Source organism: Argiope bruennichi, chromosome 9 (genome assembly GCF_947563725.1).
Source record: "Argiope bruennichi chromosome 9, qqArgBrue1.1, whole genome shotgun sequence".
Classification (NCBI taxonomy): domain Eukaryota; kingdom Metazoa; phylum Arthropoda; class Arachnida; order Araneae; family Araneidae; genus Argiope; species Argiope bruennichi.
The window spans coordinates 2,221,736-2,236,455 of record NC_079159.1 but is presented as its reverse complement, the minus strand read 5'-3'; the positions used below and the strand labels follow the sequence as shown (position 1 = coordinate 2,236,455).

At 31.3% G+C, this 14,720-nt stretch overlaps 1 protein-coding gene across 1 annotated transcript in view; it reads left to right on the top strand.

The window, feature by feature from the left end:
- The window catches only part of LOC129983875 (putative methyltransferase DDB_G0268948), a 30,169-nt gene extending 19,214 nt beyond the window's left edge, over positions 1 to 10,955 (top strand). The window contains exons 4-7 of the mRNA XM_056093553.1: positions 89 to 305; positions 2,591 to 2,688; positions 4,949 to 5,086; positions 10,667 to 10,955. Of these exons, the coding sequence (XP_055949528.1) occupies positions 89 to 305; positions 2,591 to 2,688; positions 4,949 to 5,086; positions 10,667 to 10,781 (568 nt within the window). The 3' untranslated portion in view covers positions 10,782 to 10,955. The remainder of the gene's footprint in view (positions 1 to 88; positions 306 to 2,590; positions 2,689 to 4,948; positions 5,087 to 10,666) is intronic.
- The last annotated feature ends 3,765 nt before the right edge of the window (positions 10,956 to 14,720 follow it).

The following is a 14,720-nucleotide window of genomic DNA, read 5'->3' as shown; positions in this document are numbered from 1 at the left end:
CGTGGCTAACTGAATTCTTAATATAACTACCACAACACTGAACTTCTAAACTGTGAAATTTAGTTAATGAGTATTTTATATCTTACAGAGCAAGTCCAGCGGAAAAGCTGCCTTTCGATGACGGCTCCGTGCAGCTGCTGACTGCAGCGACCGCCATGCACTGGTTCAACCTGGACCTCTTCCTGCCGGAGGTTCGGCGCATACTGTGCGTGAACGGCGTGATGGCGGTGTACGGGTACCACTATATGAAACCCGAATTCGGAGATCCAGCTCGGGATGCGGAGATCGACGAATTGTACGATAAAGCAAGTGCCTTCTTTCTTTCTTTTTTCTAATCGTAATGTACCTCCAGATTCCCTTTCAGCTAAATGGGTGTAAGTAAAAACATACGTTAAAGACTTCATTATACTACAACAATACGATACACAGTGTGCTTGGTGAAGAAGAATGAGTTCATAAAATGTGTTGTAAAGTTCGATTTGTTTGAAGAAAGTGTTTTATTGGAAACATGAACCAAATTTTCATGTAGGTGAATAGATTTTAATGGGAGTAAAGAAATCATCGTAGGTTTGTGTCTGGGGGGAGAATGCCTCCTTTATCCTGGAGGAATTGTCTAGTTTTTTTCCTGTTTTGAGCCAGGATTATTTTATTTTGCATCGCACTGTTTCACCCGGTTGGTTCGAGGTTCTGAGAGGGTTTGTAGGAATAAAAAAACAAGGTGTGTGGGCAGTGACATCATGAAGTGTTTCGTCTAACCCCTCGTAACAGTTCGAATTTTTGGTGCGACATTGCTTTGGAAAGATTTAATGCCTTCGATAAGACATTATTAGAAAGATTCTTCTGAAAATTAGAAGATCAAAAGAAAATTACACCATATAACACCTCCGCTTCTAAGAACAAAAGAAGAATTTTTATCGATAAACCTTTCCATAATCTGATGTCCCACCACACCGAATCCCAGCGACTTATGGTCTGATCGCGAGACGGAGAATTTCAGAATTCTCGATATTACTGGTGGAACACTGTATAAGAGGATCTGGTACACTCTAAATCCGTCAAGGTCAAATGTCCTCCTGCTGATGATGTGACGGGGAAATTGGGAGAAAGGATGCCAATCTAGTTACCGTACTCGTCATTTGACCACGATTCAAAATTACGCCATCTGACCCCCCCCCCTTCCAAAAAAAAAAGAAAAAAAAAGAAAAAGAAAACCTCCTCACGCGGTTTCGAAACGCAATAACTGAACAAAACCAAGTGCCACTACCCCAAAAAAACTCCAGAGGGAAATGATATCGGAAAAGGAGGCGATTAACAAAAAGAGTAAACCACATTCAAATAATACCAACTACATTTATTTTTATTTTAAATAAATTATGAACATTTTTAAATAATTTTAAAATAAATTCTGAAGTTCAGTTATATTAACGTCCCGTTTTTAAAGCAACATTAAGGTTATTTTGGGACGGATCACGTCATTTTGAACGGCGGTCACCTGACCTGGCACTCCGTCTCCAAACTTCCACACCACATCAGAGGGAGGAATTGGCCCCAACGGATTTAACGTGCACCAGACCCGCTTACACGATGGTTTTTCAGTCGAATCGGATCTTGAACCTGAAAACCTTCTAGTTCCGAAGCCGAGACCGAGTGTCCGCTTTACCACCAGGCCACCGCGACCCAAATAAATTCAGATGGTATTGTATTATAGCGTTCTAAATTTTAATCTGCAACTGGAGACATGAAATTCCTCTCGCGGGGAAAAACATGGCGTCAAAATGACTCCGTTGTTATTTTTCTTTGTGGTTTTTTGCAAACACCATCGGAATTTATTTTGGAAACACAATACATTGTGGAAATCATGTAGTTTTCCAAAATATTTAAAATGTTAAATGTTATAATATTAAATGTTGGAAAGATGTTATAAGATGAAACGTAAACAATCTTTTAATGAGTATTTACTTCGTTTAGATATTACGGAATAACACTAACGTTAATAACTATTAGAATTTAAAAGACAAAAGTGAAGAATGAGATATTTTAAAATATTATTTTAAGAATATTTCGTTATTCTTTTTGCATTATTCATATTAAAAGCAGTTTCAGGGACGTGGTGTCGATGACACCAAAAACAGCAACAAAAACTTTGAAAAATAATAACTCGGTTATACACACGTGTTAGACTTTTGTCCGCATACTACTGCAAGAGCAAGTTTAAGATATTAAGGAGATGATTGCATTCAAGGATAAAATACCACGTGATAATCAGAGCTAATGAAAAGCGAGGAGTCATTTTGACTCCCATCTCCATTTACGAGTTAAAATATTATATTATATTGTAAAAACTAGATTATTCTAAAAATTCACATTTTTAGCACAGTAGGAAATTTATTGACAGGAAATAAAAAATGTGTTGAAATTTTCAACTCCCCAAGCATGAAAGAAATTATATAAAATTGTGTAAAAATGAAAACGAAATTTTTTTTATGTTCATTTACTTTTTTAAAGAAATTAAAAACGTATCTAAATAGCACATTAAAAGTGCTGAGACTTTTTCTATCTCTTAACGTAACAATGGCTTTTCTTTTTTAAGTACTACGAAACACTGGAGCCGTATCTCTTGATGCGTCATGTCAAAATGTTGAAAAGTAGATACAAGGACGTCAAATTTCCTTTTGAAGAGGTGGTCAGGTAAACTAGTTTTCAGGAATAAACTAAGATATCTTGAGTTCTTTTTTTTCCATTAAGGACTTTTATTCTTGAATTTGTATTTGAAAATATTCATGCAACACTTTTTCTTGATTATTTAAGTTTTTTTTTTTCACTGAAAGAGTAAGTTTATAAAAGGTGAAAGGAAAATGTTTTCAGGAACTTTAATTGTAAGTTAGACATACAAAAACAAGTCATTTTTCCAGAACATGGGATCCGAAAAGCAAGAGGCGACTACTACAAGCAGTGGCGTAGCGACTGAGAGCACTACTCTTCGAAAGCGCATTAGAGACAATGCATAAATGCATTTAGGTCACTTTTTAAATCTTTTAAAAAGGGCAAGGATCTAATGCTAAATCGCAACCGCCATTTATATTTGGTAAGCCACGAATGATGGCTAATGGCCTTGTAAGCAATCAATTACTTTCACTGCACAAGGCACTCTTTATCATATTATGAAATAAAAGAGATGATGTACTTGATAATGCTAACAAACATATGTATATAGAATACGGATAATGAAAGGACATGTTAATGTAAGTTACAATTGTACAAAATAAATAAAAATTTGGAAGAATGATATTTTAAGACAGCTAATATCTTTTTATATTTAAATACACCAAGGGTTTGTTGCTCATACGGTGACATCGTGCTGTAAATGATTCATAATGTTCGATTCATAATTCACAATAGAATAACCCTGTATATAGAAACTCACAATAGCACAGCAACTATATTCTTGTGCTATTAAGCCTTTTTAGAGTTTACCCTTTAAGTTTTCTTTTCCATTTTCTATGGTAAAAATTATTTGTTTCAGTGCCTGGCTTATCTTTAAATTTTTCAAATGATCTTTAAGACATGCTGCAAAATGCGAGTTTAGAAATTATGTAAAATTGTAGAAAATGAGCAACGATAAAATACCTCACCATTTCTACATCCTACCTCAAAAAGAACCCTTTAAGCCCTCAAAATATTTTTAAATTTGTATTTCGGGTTTGGATTAAATGCTAGGTATGCACCGGCATTTAAGACTTTACACTTCATCTCCAAAATGGAGATTTTCGAAACGTGTCGGTTCCACTTCCATTAGAGACTTAATATCCTAGTTATTATCAGATATTTCAGAGGTTATTTATGGCAATGGATAGATTAGTTAAAACTAATCTACTGCACATTATAATAATTGCATACGCATTAGAAATATCCAATTTAATTAATTCCCTTTTCAAATCAGTCAGAGAGCTGTTTATAGGAAGTGAATTTGAATGAAGTCAGGCGACCTTAGCCGTCTACCCCCTCTTCCCCACCCCATAACAATAGCAGGACATTTGCTCTCCGATGCTTTGACTTATCTCACATCAGGTTTCTACACCTCTGAGATGGGTTTTTGTTTTCTTCTTTTGTGGAATCAGTTTTCAAACCTCTGATCTTAAAATAGAAACTGATCGATCAAGTGAAGGAATGCGAAAAATAAATTTATTAAATAAATGGAGACGATATTTTTTTTATTATGAATCTTTAATTTTTTCCCCGAGAATATTTACGAAAATGCTTATGTAAACTTATTTCAAATGTCAATTTAAAATGGCAGATATTGTGGAATGTTTTCCTTCAAAACGTTGCAGAATGCAACATTTGGAAAGAATGAAATATTAACGGTTTTTTTTACTTTTAGATTAATAATGTTGCTTACATTACACCTCGAAATTTTAATACATTTCTCAATGTTTTTGATTTGTGGTGTGTTTCTCTTCGAAAAGATAAAAAACATATCCTTTAATTTGCAGGTTGTTTTCATGCCACATTTTGAAGGAAGAATAAATATAAAAGTAGCAGTATTTCTCATTTCAAATAATAAATTGTTGCCAGCTGAAAAGGATTACTCCTAATAAATGCGTATGTGTCACAGTTTAATAGGATTCCTAATGAGTTTCGGTATATTAATCTCGAATAAGCAAAACCCACCCCCTTTTTTCATTCATTTAACAAGACAGATGCATTATATGGTAATGTATTATGCAAATAATTATGTATAATACATCATTATATATTTTATTTCATTATTTTTATTACATGATTATAATTGTATTGTTATATTTATGCTATAATTTGATGCATCTCAAAATAACTTTACTGGATACTTTTTTTCTGATAGTCTTCGATTACTCGGTAATCAAAAGTTTGTTGAAATTCTTTAATATTGCGCTTTAAGTTATTTTTGTCCCCCCCCCCTCCTATCCAGGTGCCCTGATGTCCGCTGTCGCTTTGAAGGCCGTCTATCGGAAATCGTGAACTATGTCAGCACTTACTCGGGCTTTCAAAATTTCAAAAAAGCTGACTTCAAAGCTGCAGAGGAATGCATGCACTCCTTCCAAAGAAGGTGAGATTTATTTACTGTTTTAAGATGTAACTAACTAATTCAGGCTTCACTGCCGCCTCCTTGCAGTGATCAGACTGCAATTCAGGTTATGCTGCAAATTCTTTAATAAGAGACTGATTCTTCATTGTCAGTTGCAAATGAAATGATGGCCAAAATCACATAATCTGACACGTGATCTGCACTTTGTAATTCTTTATATTGTGACATACCATCATTTTTACACCTGCAAGATAAAGCAATGGATTCCAAACTTAAATTGGCTGGACACATCTGGCATATATCACATGAATCATATGGATAAAATGGAAAAACACTTAATCTGCTGAGTGTTTTCTCTCAGCTTTTTATACAATATAGGATGCTTCGTGTTTATTTCCATAAATTAGGAAGAAAATCGAACATACATTTCGGACCTCTTTCCTTTGGTCGATTGAGCTGATGCTAATCTGTAGAAAAGAATCAGGTAACAAAATTTAACATTTAAATCAACAAATAGTTATGCAGTTGGTATACGTATCAGTCTACATAGAATAAGACAATGCCTGGACGTCCGTCTAGGATAAGACAATTTACGGCTTAAAAATGTTCAGTGTATCCGTCTTCGTTTAAGAGCATAATTGAGAAACAAGGAGATGAAATTTTCAAATCAATAAACATCTTTCTTATCGGCAAGGCGAAACATAAAGTACAGAAATATAACAGAACCTACTGCTGTGAAAAAAAAAAAGTGTTTTCATCATCTGATTACTGTGATGCTAAACGGAGGATGATACATTAAATATTTCTAAGTCATTGATCTAATCATTTGGAGTAATCCTACTTAGAACACAGCTCTAACATTAGATGGATTAAATTGAAAATAATATTACCAATAAGTTTCAATTTTAACCCAATGATTTTATTCAAATAGCATTCTTAATATTCTGTCTTTTGCTAATTATTAATTTATAACGTTGCTTCAGATTTCTAAACACTTTTCTTCCTTAGCTTTGAATAATAGATTTTGATCTAACTTTTCGTTCTTAAAAGTCACTGCAAGCATCTGTATCTAATTACAGAATGGCAATCCATTCAACAAACAAAAATTACTTGTACCCTCTTAAGTTCTTAGTTCGAATAGAAGAAAGTTTATGGATAGAAGTAATAACAAATGTTTGGAATAAAACTTGTCATCTGATTAGGAATTTAAATAAATTTACATTTCAAGATGTTAATTAATGGTAAGGGGAATTACTGGTACACATTTTAAAGTTAAATTGTTAGTTATAAACGCATTTGAATATTATGATAGCAATTTTTCTAAACGTTCTGTTCACCTCCATTGATGTTTTTTTTCTATTTAGAGACTCATTATTTAATTTTATTCATCCCGTTTTATCATTATTTTATTTAATTTCACTCTTTCATAAATTTAATCCCTAAACTTAGGATTTTTTAAAAATCGATTTTGAAATAATTTTCCTTTTCCAAATAAATCGTGGGGGAAATGATCAATGCTTACAAAATCATATTTTATTTTATTTACGGTTTACAGCTTGGAAACAGCTCTTACCTAACTTTAATAAACATTGATTTAAATAAATTACTTTTCAAATAACAATTTTTAATTCAACACTGCAAAATAAAATATGATAAGTTCAGTCATATAAATAAAATCTCTAGTTTTAAACAATGTCATTTATAGTCGTAAGAAAAAAAGAGTTGCCCCTCTTTATTCTGGCATCGTTCATCATGCAGTCATAGAAAAGGTATCTTTCGAAAGGAATTATAGCACTCTTAAGGATATTTGAATTAAAAATTTCATGAGGGGCAGTCTATAAAGTAAAATAAGAAAAAAAATCCAATGACAACACGTATTTTTTAAATCAAATTTCAAAATAAAATCAAAAATTATTCCGAGAAACCGAGTTTTGTCTGTCTGGGTCCATTCATTTCGGAATTATGAGCTAAAAAGGTTTTGGCTTTCTAATGTTAAAATTAAATTGTGAACTTTTATTCATGTCTTAAAAAATAGTCATTGACCTAAGCTCTTTTTGGTTATTAAAATATAAAGTAATTTATACATTTTTTACTCGTGTTTATCATTAAAAAGTAATTTTTAATATACGACAAATAAATTTCAAATTTAATGTTTGAAATTTTCAAATAGCAACACATTTAAATGTGAGTGTACATCGAAAGAAACTTCAGTCACTTTTAGGGGCGCTCAAAATTTCAGCTCATTCCTACAAGGGTTTTTTTTTTTGTTGTTGTTTTTACATTACGTTTTCTGTATTACCTTTACAACGATTCATTTAGAGGCGCATTCATAAATCTCAAAATGTCGACAGCTTTTTATTTGGCATTGAAATGCGACTGAGCATGCATTCCTTGAAATAAATATCGTTTTTTGCATTGTTGTAATGTAATAATGTTTCAAAAATTTTGTCGTCGACAAAAAAAATATGAAATTAATTTTAAAAAAAATACTTTCTACTACCTTACATAATACTATTAACAATCTATACATTTAAATATGGAGGATACTCTCTGTCCCTGTGGCAAGCTAGAATTTTTATTTATCAGTTCATGCAGGGTGTCTTACAGGATATAAGATATTACTGAAAAATAGGAATTTTATTTCCTAATAAATATTTTGTAAGATTTAGTTATTTCATTTCACAGACATCTTGACAATTTAGTTTTCTTAATAATTACTGCATAACGAACTCGATAAAGATCTCGTTGTGTTTGTATGCTCAATATTTCTTACACAAATTTCGAATTTCATAATATTAATCAGTCGTAATCATTATAATATTGCATATAATCACAAATAGAATAAAAAAACTTTCATAAAAAGATTGTTAATACATTTTGTATTAATATTTTGAATGCAAAATGCGTTCTGCATTTATTCTCTACGAAACCGAAGAATTTCAAATAATTTTAAACGTTTTTACATTGTAGATTAATTTAATTAGATTGTGTAATAAATAGATTAATTAGATTAAATTTAATAATTTAATTTTATTACTACTTTTTTAATAAATTAATAATGACTTATTTTTTATTAATAATGATTCAATTTTTTTAATAATGATTCAAGCAGATAAAAGAAAACAACTAAACAACAATAATTTTCAGTGTTTAACTAGTTAAAAGAACTTTTTTACATCCTTTGGAAAAGAATTCCAAACTTTTAAGAACGAATGCAAAAATTAAACCTATATTTGTTCTCAAACATTTAAGAATAATTATGTTGTTTTAGTAAATTACATTTAGATGTATAATTTAAATATTAATATAATCATTTAAATATTTTTTGTTGATTTTATTACTCAATTTAATATAACTGGTTGATATATGCTGCGTTTTTTTCCCTCTACAACAGTTTAACTTTGCTGTGTTGAAGCAAACAGATTCCCATGTAAAAAATTTTCGATTATTAAGCTCATTAATTCTTAAAGACATGCTATGGAATAATTATTCTTATAATTATAAATAAGAATTATTCTGATATCTATTTTTCAATTCCTACTGATATAAGAAGCACCAAAATACGGATGAATAATAGCTTTAAAAAATGTTGAAATAATGAAATTTAAAAGTGTGAATGAAAATTAAGAGTCTGTAATTTGCTTGACGCATCTGTAAATGTCGATATCCTATATAGCTGTCTTCATATCATGAAATCTTTCGAAATTAAAAAGCATTTGCACAGAACACTATACTGCCTGTAAAACATGGAAAAAAAACTTATTTACATTTATCGGTGAGTGAAATGCACTCCTTGTGTTTTGTATGCTTGTAAAATAAAGTGATTTCGTATAATGAATTATAACGTTAAGTAGTAAATTAATGATGATTATAATAGTATATGGTGATTAAGAAATGCAGGAATGAAGCGCATTCTTAATTCACTTCTGTCTCAATTGATAAGTTATTGGTTTTAACATTAAAATTAATATTTCTTTTAAACAATAAAAATATATCGAATTTCATTTCTTTTGTTCATCAAAAACTTTAAATTTTGGGATTTCAACATAATGGTGATTCAGGTTCAAGAGCAATTTAAGCAAAAACTGTCAATACTCTTGAAAATTTCTTCGCGGAAAATAATCAAATTTCTACCAGAAATTTTCACTATAAATATTTTGTCCTGAATGAAATAGCAATCGATTTTAGCGGGAAAAAAAAGTAAAAATAAATTTTAGCAACAAAAAAAAATACAAAAATTTTAAAGTGTCACAAAAATAAAATAAATGCTATTTCTGACGTTCAAAGAATATAGAAATCTTACACATTTAAATATGGAAATAACCCCTTAATAGAAAATGATAAGAATCTCAGATATAATCATGACATCTTAACCAAATTTTGTACTCCGGGTAATTTTACCACGGGGAATCTTTTCAGGCATCAACAAAAGGATGTTACCATAGGGAAATTGCAAAGTTTCCTCTATTTTAACATGTAGGCAGTCCTTTGCGAACATTTTAAGCATAACACCGTTTAGTATTCATTATTTCCTTTAAAAAGTATTTTTACTTTTCACGTAGGATGATATATAGAAGAATAAGGTAGGGGACTACTTTTTCTTCCGTGGTCGTACATGTACAGTCAGAAATAAAAATACCAATTTTTTTCCCAACACTCCTACTGTCATGCACCCGTTGTAGATTTATTTAACAACAAATTCAGTATGTATCCTGAAATGACAACAACAAGTATTAGAGCTCCATTCATGGTTTCACAACATTTTGAAAGACAAAATTGGGTAAATTGTGCTTAATGCTGAGTTTACACTCAGTGGACAGTGCATGCGTAGAAAGGAACTGATTTATGTTTGCCACCATTTCATAAGATAGATTCAGGCATTACATTCTTGACTGTAAATTGCCTTTTTGGCGTCCCTGAATTTTTCTTTTTCGCTGCCTATCGCATTAAAATGATGGATATTTACGCAAAGAAACATGATAAAATAAAAAATAAAAAGGTCAACATACCTAATTTTGGAAAACTATGGAAAAAAAAGGCAAATAAAATGATAAAAAAAGACACAACCTCGCATCAAAAAGAACAAACAGCAAAAAAATGTCTGCATTCATCTATAATCAATTTTTTTCAAGCCAAAAAACAAACAAACAAAAGAACTGCTTTCTAAGCATGCGCTAATGTAAACCCGGCATAAAGGCAGCAACCGGCATTTAAGAATTAAATATCGTTACATCTTTCCTTCCAGAAAATATTGGATCTAATTTAAAAGTAGGGAATAATTTTGTTTTTGTTCTTTTGAAATATCTTTTAACTATTTAGATATGAAGATGCGCTGTCTATCCACCGTCTCAGCCTTTGCAAACTGTTACATGTTCTCTTTAGGTTACTGGAGATTTAAAAGACTGAAATTGAAGCTCGACTGGTGAAAGACCTTCTTTAGCTTATCCAGTTATACTTTATTACGTGGTTTTAACTATTCGATTTCCTCTAACAGTTTTATATTTGAATCTTCCCGTATACGAGCAAATCATTTTCAATTTCTTTTCGAAAAGTCAGTGCCAACTTCTGCTTTTGAGTCATAGTCTTCGCTTTCGTCCTTAGGTTAAATGAAATCGGCGCTGCCTGCGGCCATTCTCCAGATGATCCCGTCACTCTGTACCGTGACTACCAGCTGATACTGTGCAGGAAAACCAAAGAAGGGCCGTTTGAAGGCTAGTCACAGAGAGCGAATGATTCAACCAAGTGCAGCTTGCTCCAAGAAAGAGTGAAGCTAAAATGAATGCAAAGTATGCCGCATGTACAACGAATAACTTTCTTTCTGTTTAATTCATTGCTGTAATTAAAAAAAAAAAATAATTTTTTTTAATTGTAAAATAATTGTTTGTGTTATTAAGAAATACTTGCACAAAATTTTTTATCATTATTGTGAAATGAGTTGTTATTCCCGGATGTATTTTCCGGGAATAACAACTGGTATTTCCTATTTTCCATCCGGATGTAGTTCGGATGGAAAATACTTTCTTGCTCGAATTTTTGATCTAAAAATATTTTTCTATAAAGCATTATTAAAAAAGGTTGGAAAAAATCATTCATTTATAATATTTTTTCATTAAACTAAGTAAACTAATAAAATATTTTTATGCTTAACTTTAAACTCTTCTTTCGGCTTTTGGATAAACTTACGTCATGATTAGAATCGTTCAAAAATTTGAAGGAAAAAAAAAATGGCGCATATTAATGCCACTAAAGAAATCTTTTCACAAATCCTTATGCATCAATGATAATTTCTGAAATTATTCGTGAAAAAAAAAAAGAGTAAGAATTTTCGAGTTTGGTAAACTTTTATTGTTTAATTAAATATCTTAATAAATATTTCATTTCAAAAGTTGAAAATAATACTAATAATTGAATATAATAAAGTTGAAATAGACTCTGAAAACAGTATATGAAAATGTCATTCTGCTTTTCTCGAGAGTTCTTGTGGCAAACAGACTCACGTGCTTCCGGGTTTGTGGCATCGATAAAACTAAACAGAGCTACCCCATTTAAAATCAAGTAAACTGAAAACTAACAGATACTAAACAGACACACACACACACAAAAAAAAAAAACGTTTGGGGGAAAAATAAATGTCAGTGGAGGGTATTTCTATAATCATATCTCTTTCTATCGATTCAAAATGTAACAACCGCTTAGAATTTTGATACACCTGCAAACATACTAAGCTTCATGGATCTGTATTATCACATATCTTTGTTAATGCGTTCATATGTACATGAATAAAGATGCCAGTAAATGTCAACGTGGAGAATTTTATCTCTGTAGTTGTACGAGCACGTTGTGAGCACGTGTGAAAAATTAGCGAATTGTCATCACGTTGACAAAAACTCAAACCGAAAGATTAAGCCAACTTTGAATGCAAATTAAACCTAGAGAAGTGTCATTTTCATCACGTGTCTGCATGAAACGAAATAAAAATAAAATGTAGTACTTTCGATTAAAAAAGGGCGAGAAAAAGTTTACGGGATGATTTAGAAAAGCAGTATTATTAATTCAATAATTCGGTTTCAATTAAGCTATTAAGCTTAAGATATGAATTTTAAATTTTTATACAAATCCCCTTTTCTGTGAGTCATGTTTAATAAAAAATTGTTTAAAGCATAGAGTACAATGAACAAAATTTCGTAAAGTTTCTATAATAATATGAGTTTTATGGATATCGGAATGAAAAGTATTTTGTTGAAGATGTTATTAAGAGATCAAGGTACATAAATATTTGAGTGAAAATTTTAGAGAGCATTACTCCTGGCGAACCATTGGTCACTAAAAGCGACTTTCGAACCTCATATTTATTTAGACGATGACTTTCCCTTCTGTGAGTTATATATATATATGCAGGGATTTTTTTGCACGTGTCGATTTAGGTAAGGAGAATATAGACATCTTTTAAAAGAATTTAGATTAAAAGATTTTTGTCTCTTCACTCGGAGCGTGTGAAAATGCGGACTAAAGCATTTTTACAGAGCTCGTGGAACATTAATTAAATTTTTAGAAAAAGGTGGATTTGGATCGAGAAATAGGAGAGTATTTTAAATTTAAGTTAATACGGGTTAAATTAAAACAGAAATTAGAAAATTATATATATATATATATATATATATATATATATATATATATATATATATATATATATATATATATATATATATATATATATATATATATATATATATATATATATATATATATATAACTAATCTAAAGTAAAAAATATTATGAAAACGAAATAGTTTCGGAATCGCAACTAAAAATTACTTCTTATTCAAACTAAAACCATATAAGGAGCAGGAAAAACATCATAGTATTTAGAGAGCGCAAATGCAGCTACTTCTAAAACACAGATGAATTGAGACAAAAGTAATAAAAATCAAGTTAATATGAAAATCAAATTAAACCAAATAAAAAAAAGAATCCGTCCTGAAGGCTTTTTCAAGGGTCACCCTCAGGTAGGGATTCAAAAAAAGGGATTTTTTCTGTGAAGGAATGCAGACTAAACAGTCTAATAGTGATTCCTCGTGACCCGAAAATCCCCTGAAATTAGGCCCAAGATATATATATATATATATTCTTTAAATGAACCATCTATAGCGTTTCGAAGATCCTATTCTTAATATTATTTTGTTTTTAAGACGAAGTCAACCGACAAGTGTGACCGATTTTGGAGAGGGAAAAAATGCTATGCCCGGTGTCACCTTTTAACGTCGCTACTGTACCAGTTCAAAAATCAACGCACATGACGCGGTGCATCGATAGTTAATTGGATTAGATCAGATACCATTCTAATTATTTTAATGCTATCCAAGAAAGAAGACTTTGTTAGTAGTCTACTTGTAAAACAAAGTAAGTTTTATAGTTCATAGATTTCGCAATTTTTGCAACTTTATCATTATTAACAACTAAGGAAATAAAGTTTGAAGCTTGCGGGAGCCTTGCGCCCCTGTGGAGTAGCTGAATCGGAAATCCATCACTGATCTCAACCTTTCGGACCTCTTAAGAGAGATGATTTAGGAACATATTACCGATTTGCAAAGATATCGTTGAAGCAAATGCAAATTTTCGATAATGATCAATTAAAATTTTCAATTTGATAAAAATTTCAGCCTATAGTTGAAATCAAAATTTTCAATTTGATCATTTGAGAGGATCTTCAGAAATGATATCTTGTCTAAATTCCCATTCAGTATGAAGAAATAACATTTGCAACTTACCAAATACTGACAACTTATTATGATTTTCTATGGGTAAATATCGAATAATTTTCCGAAAACTGATAGTTTGTTATGGTTTTCTGTGGGTAAGTATCGAATAAATTTCATATATTCGATATTTTGTATTTATATCAATGGGACATTTTTCGTTAGCTCTAATTAAAAAAAAAGAAACCGTCACTAAATACAAAAATACAATAGCAAGACACGTGTCAATACCGATCTTCTATTTTTGCTCGTTAGCGCCATCTATATTGTATAATACTAACTTTGAAATCGATGATGGTGAATGAATGAATTAAAAGGTAAGTAAACGGATAATCTTTTCTTAAAGGTTAATGATGCTGTGGGATGTTTTAGTGGAGAAGGTTGCAAATTGGGATAGTTAAGTTACATCCACACATAAAGAATGAGCGACGACTTTTTTTATATAAAAATAAACATCTTTTAATTTTTAACGCTAACACATCGACAGACAACAGATTTTGTGAAAGACCGGAAATTTATCTTTTTAATTCGCACAGCTTGCGCGCTTGATCGTAGATAACTGCTTCGTACTTCCGGTGCGCAGTTAGGAAAATAGTTTTTCGAATACAGTCATTTTGATGGAAGCAGGATCGCCACAGTACTCCCCCCTCTAGTAGTGCAGCAGGCACTGAAGTTAGAGGTAACGAGTGTTGAAGCGAACTCGTCGGCCAGATCTGGTCACATAAGGTACTGGAGTAGAATTTGTAGGTGACACAGGACTCGATGGAGACAGTTCAGGTACTGGTTTTGGTGAAGTCGGAACTGCAACTGGTGGTGATATTGCTGGTGCAGAGGACTGATGAGAGTTCTCGAAGAACGCAGGCTTTAAGCGATCAATGTTGATCGTGGACTGTTTGCCG